The sequence below is a fragment of the Phaseolus vulgaris genome, chromosome 5 (genome assembly GCF_000499845.2).
Source record: "Phaseolus vulgaris cultivar G19833 chromosome 5, P. vulgaris v2.0, whole genome shotgun sequence".
NCBI classification, from domain to species: Eukaryota; Viridiplantae; Streptophyta; class Magnoliopsida; order Fabales; family Fabaceae; genus Phaseolus; species Phaseolus vulgaris.
Genome location: NC_023755.2, coordinates 22,783,828 through 22,787,785, shown reverse-complemented (window position 1 = coordinate 22,787,785; position 3,958 = coordinate 22,783,828). Strand labels below are relative to the sequence as shown.

Sequence of the window (3,958 nt, the reverse complement as noted above, 5' to 3'; positions counted from 1 at the left end):
ATGCCTCCTCGCGAAGGCACGGTGATTATAGGAACATGAATCCCCTTTGTGTTCCCTTATGGCCCTGGTGGAGAGTAAGCAGGAGCATTCGTCAAGGAGCTCCCTCGAAGCCCAAGGATACAGGTCCTTGGGGTTGACCCTGGGGGAGTAGCACGAGAAGACATTCTTGAACAGAGAATCAGGGAGGTTTGAGGTTTTGGCAAGGGTAAAACGCTGGTGGAAACGAACACTGGAAGAACTCTTCGCGAGAGGAGAAAGGGTGTAGGTAGGTTACGAAAGGCGCATAAATGATGAGGGCAATTTCAAAGTTTTGAAGAATTAAATATTGCGGTTAGAGCGCCAAACGACGCAAATGGAAGTATTGCAGTTAGAGCGCTAAACGACGCGAATGGATGCACCGCACGATCGAGCCACGTGGCAGAAGATGGAAGGATGGCCTTGGCACCACTGGTTAAACTCAGAAAACGTCATATCGACAGAATGCCCAATGGTACGATGCGCCGTCGAGAGTGGGTCAGGGGCACAGTAGGAGTCAGGACCAAGTCGAATGACTGAACGTCCCATCAGCCATACAAGAAGCGCCACGTGGATGGCACAGGCGAAACCTTGAGCTCTTCGCTGTCCTCAGGCGTCGACCAGGGCCAAGGTCAAAGTCAATGACAAGGTAAAGATGACGCCCAAGGCGACGCCAGCATGAGATGCCCGAGGCGTCGCCAGGAAAGACGCAAAGGGCGACGCCAGCATGAGACGTTGCGGGCGTCGCCAACCCAAATATCAGCAGTGCCGCCTCCCCGATACCCATAGGTAGGAAAGACTGTGGAGGGAGACGAAATCGAAGAAAGCAAAGCTAGTTAGCGGCGTCGCCTCCCCGATACCCACAGGTAGGAAAGACTGTGGAGGGAGACGAGATCGCCAAACGCCAGCGAATCACTGGCAGGGTTGTTCCCCGATACCTATGGGAAGGAAAGACCATGGAGGGAACGACCCCCCTCCCCCCAGAGCACCCGGCGTTTTAGACACTCGGGGACGATACGGCGCTGCTGTAGCAGGCCTCTCCTTAGGCGTGGGCGCCGGGCACTAAGAATCAAGGGACGAATCGCTTTGGTGTTAGAGACACCCCGTGGACGATACGGCCCCATTAGGCAAGCCTCTCCACGGGCGTGGGCATCGATGCGTGACCTTCCCCAGACATACAAGGTCGCCCAACGCAATGAAAGAAACGGGTATAGCACAGGCAAACGACCGAAGCACGTGAAGGCAAAGAATGAGAGTAAGATCACACAGGCAGAATTCTATATTGCGATGGCACGAAAGTAATCATGCAAAAACCCAAAGTTGTAACGAAAGTGCAGACGATTCAAAGAATTACAAATCTATCAAAAAATAGTTAGAACAAGTGTAAAGGAATAGAGTGATGATCGAGGGAGCGGTTCAATCGTCCATTTCCAGGGGCACGACTTTTCCATCAACAATGTGGTGAGTGGAATCGCAGTTGGAAATGTCGATCCCCGGATTCATGCAGACAGCTTGGGCCAGAGCCTCCTGGAATCCCTCCTCGAAAGTACCTGCCATGTCCTGGATGAGGGTCTTTTTATCCTTCTCTAGCTCCTCAATGGTGGCGTCCCCAGAAGCTACCTGCTTCTCCAAAGCCTCCTTCTCCACGCGGAGTCGGGTGACCTCGACTTGCAGTTTGTCGTAGTCCGCCTGGAGAAGGCCCATAGCTTTGGCCTGGGTAGCCATTTCCCCTTCCATCCACTCTATTGCGTCAGCTTGCTCACGGCAGCGGGCCTTCAAGTCCTTTTGAACTTCTTCGTAAGCTTCGACTATGTCTTGAAGGCTCGTTACCTGAACTTTGAGGGCGACTTCCCGAGCGTAGAAGTCGGCCTTGAGCTCCACCGCCTCTGCCAGTTGACCCTCAGCCTCTGCTTTGGACTCTTGCGCCTGCTTCAGGGTGGTTTGGTAAGCTTCGTTCTGGCGTCCCAGGGTCTTCTTTTCCTCCTCCAGGGCAGCTACCCTTGTTTCCAAGGCCTGGAAGGTTTGAGCTTGCAGAACAGCGTTTCTGGCCTAGGGGCGCCATTTAAGGGCCACTGCCAAGAAGGCCCCCAAGTAGAAGGGCATGCCCTCCTTCCTGTCGGAGCCTTCTGGCATTGTCCCACCACTGAAACCCCTCATCAGATGCATGATTGGAGGAGGGATGGCGATGAAATCGGGGGCGGCAGCGACGGGGGCAGGAGAAGCAGAGACCTCTTGGACAGTTGTGGGGGGAAGGGAAGTAGCGTTGGGAGGGTTGTCCCTGAAAGAATCCTCTCCCTGGGGCGACGTCGCCGGTAGGAGGGGAACCCTTGCAGATTTCCTCCTCTTGAAGGGTGCCACGCCATCCGAGTCCTCGTCGTCGGATATAATCTCCAAGACACGTTTCCCTTTGTCGACGGGGGTTGGGGCCGGCGATGAGGCCCCGACAAGAGGAACGGCGACGATGGGCGGAGGAGACCCGGGAGTCTGAAGCGCCTCAGGGCTATGTGGGGACGGTGAAGATGAGCCTAGTGGAGCCTCAGTAGGGGTCGGTGGTGGCAGAGGCAGGGTCGATGGGGGGTTCGGGTCAGCAGCAGGGGCAGAGGAGGCGCCCGCTTTGGCCACACGAGCATCCTTTATCGCCTTCGCCAGCATCATCCTTTTGGAGGCGCCCATCACCGATCCTACATTTAGATAAACCAAGCAGCAGAAGTCAAAGCCAAAGCAATTGTGCAAAATCACAAAACGGGTAGAAACGTGAGACGCGAATCACATGGCACAATGGAAAACAGGTGAAAGAAGCCAGAGAAACAAACATATAGTAGCAAGGCACAAATAACAAAAGATGGAAAGGGAAGGGTCTCCCTACCAAAATATGTGGTCAGGGCGTGAGCATTGTATTCGCTCGCGATAAGCTTCAATGTATCAAAGACGATCCCCATGCCAGCCAAGGCCTTGCATACCACCCTGTCAGCAGGGGATAGCTCATCCAAGGTTTTCGCCCTGAGCAGCTTAGGGTGCTCCGTCCAGTACAGGGGAAAGCCGTCTAAGGCTGTGGGGTCGTGCTTGGCGCCGCACACCCTAAAGAATTTTCCTTTCCAGTTTTTGTAGGAGTTCTGGAAGAGGGTGAGAAGGATCCTACCCGCGATCCTGGAGAAGCTTACCCAGAAGCTCTTCCCCTGTTTCTTCACTTCGAAGAAATGCAAAAAGACATCCACAGAGGGAAGGATGCCCAGGTACCCGTAGAGGATTTGAAAACCCCTTACAAATGCCCAGCTGTTGGGGTGAAGTTGGGCGGGGGCGGTGTTAATCTCGGTGAGGAGTTCCCTCTCAAAGGGCGTGAATGGGAGGCGCACCCCGACGCGTTTGAACACTGTCTGGTACATAAAGAAGAAGGGACTCCCCTTTCTAGGCCTGTCATCCACGCACACAGGTTCCCCAGGCCTGCTGGGACAACAAATATGTGCGCGTCGTGAGTGCGGCAGAAGGCGTTAAAGTTGTACAAGTGGGGATCCCCACGATGAGCTTCCAGGTCCTGGAAGGTAGTCAGGCTGGTACACTCGTTCAAGAGCTCGTCTGGGGCCCATGGGTAGAAGGCTTTGTAGTTGGACTTGGGGGTCTTGGGGGAGGAATCAGACTCTGCGTTTGTGCGCGTCATGGTGTGAATAAATAGCTGGAGAAAGAAGAAAGGAAAAGGTTTTTAACAAGTGATGCCAAGACAGGAAAGGGAGTGAACCCCATGAAATACCACCCACCCGAGAAAACCCAAAAAGAAGGAGAAGGGAACAGAGAAGAAAGGAGAAGCGGAAGAACACAGTAGTGCACAAATGTAAACAGTCCCAGGCAGTTCAATAAACCATGCAATGCGACGAAAGAGAAGAGTCGGGATGCGCAAAAATCATACCTTTGTTGTCGAAGTAAGGGAGGAAGGAGAGCACAAAGGATA

The 3,958-nt window shown here is 53.8% G+C and overlaps 1 protein-coding gene across 1 annotated transcript; it reads right to left on the bottom strand.

Annotated features, from left to right (window-relative positions):
* Positions 1-1,431: 1,431 nt before the first annotated feature.
* LOC137834139 (uncharacterized) lies at positions 1,432-2,688 on the bottom strand. Its single transcript, XM_068642203.1, has 2 exons — positions 2,089-2,688; positions 1,432-2,028 (listed from the first exon to the last, which is right to left on the bottom strand). The coding sequence occupies exons 1-2, from the start codon at positions 2,686-2,688 to the stop codon at positions 1,432-1,434; spliced, it is 1,197 nt and encodes a 398-aa protein (XP_068498304.1).
* Positions 2,689-3,958: the final 1,270 nt, after the last annotated feature.

Excerpts from the sequence above, each read along its gene's own strand:
- LOC137834139 (XM_068642203.1), bottom strand. The coding sequence starts at position 2,688 with ATGGGCGCCTCCAAAAGGATGATGCTGGCGAAGGCGATAAAGGATGCT. Across the intron at positions 2,029-2,088 it reads ACTTGGGGGCCTTCTTGGCA|GCCTTGGAAACAAGGGTAGC; the intron begins GTGGCCCTTAAA and ends CAAACCTTCCAG.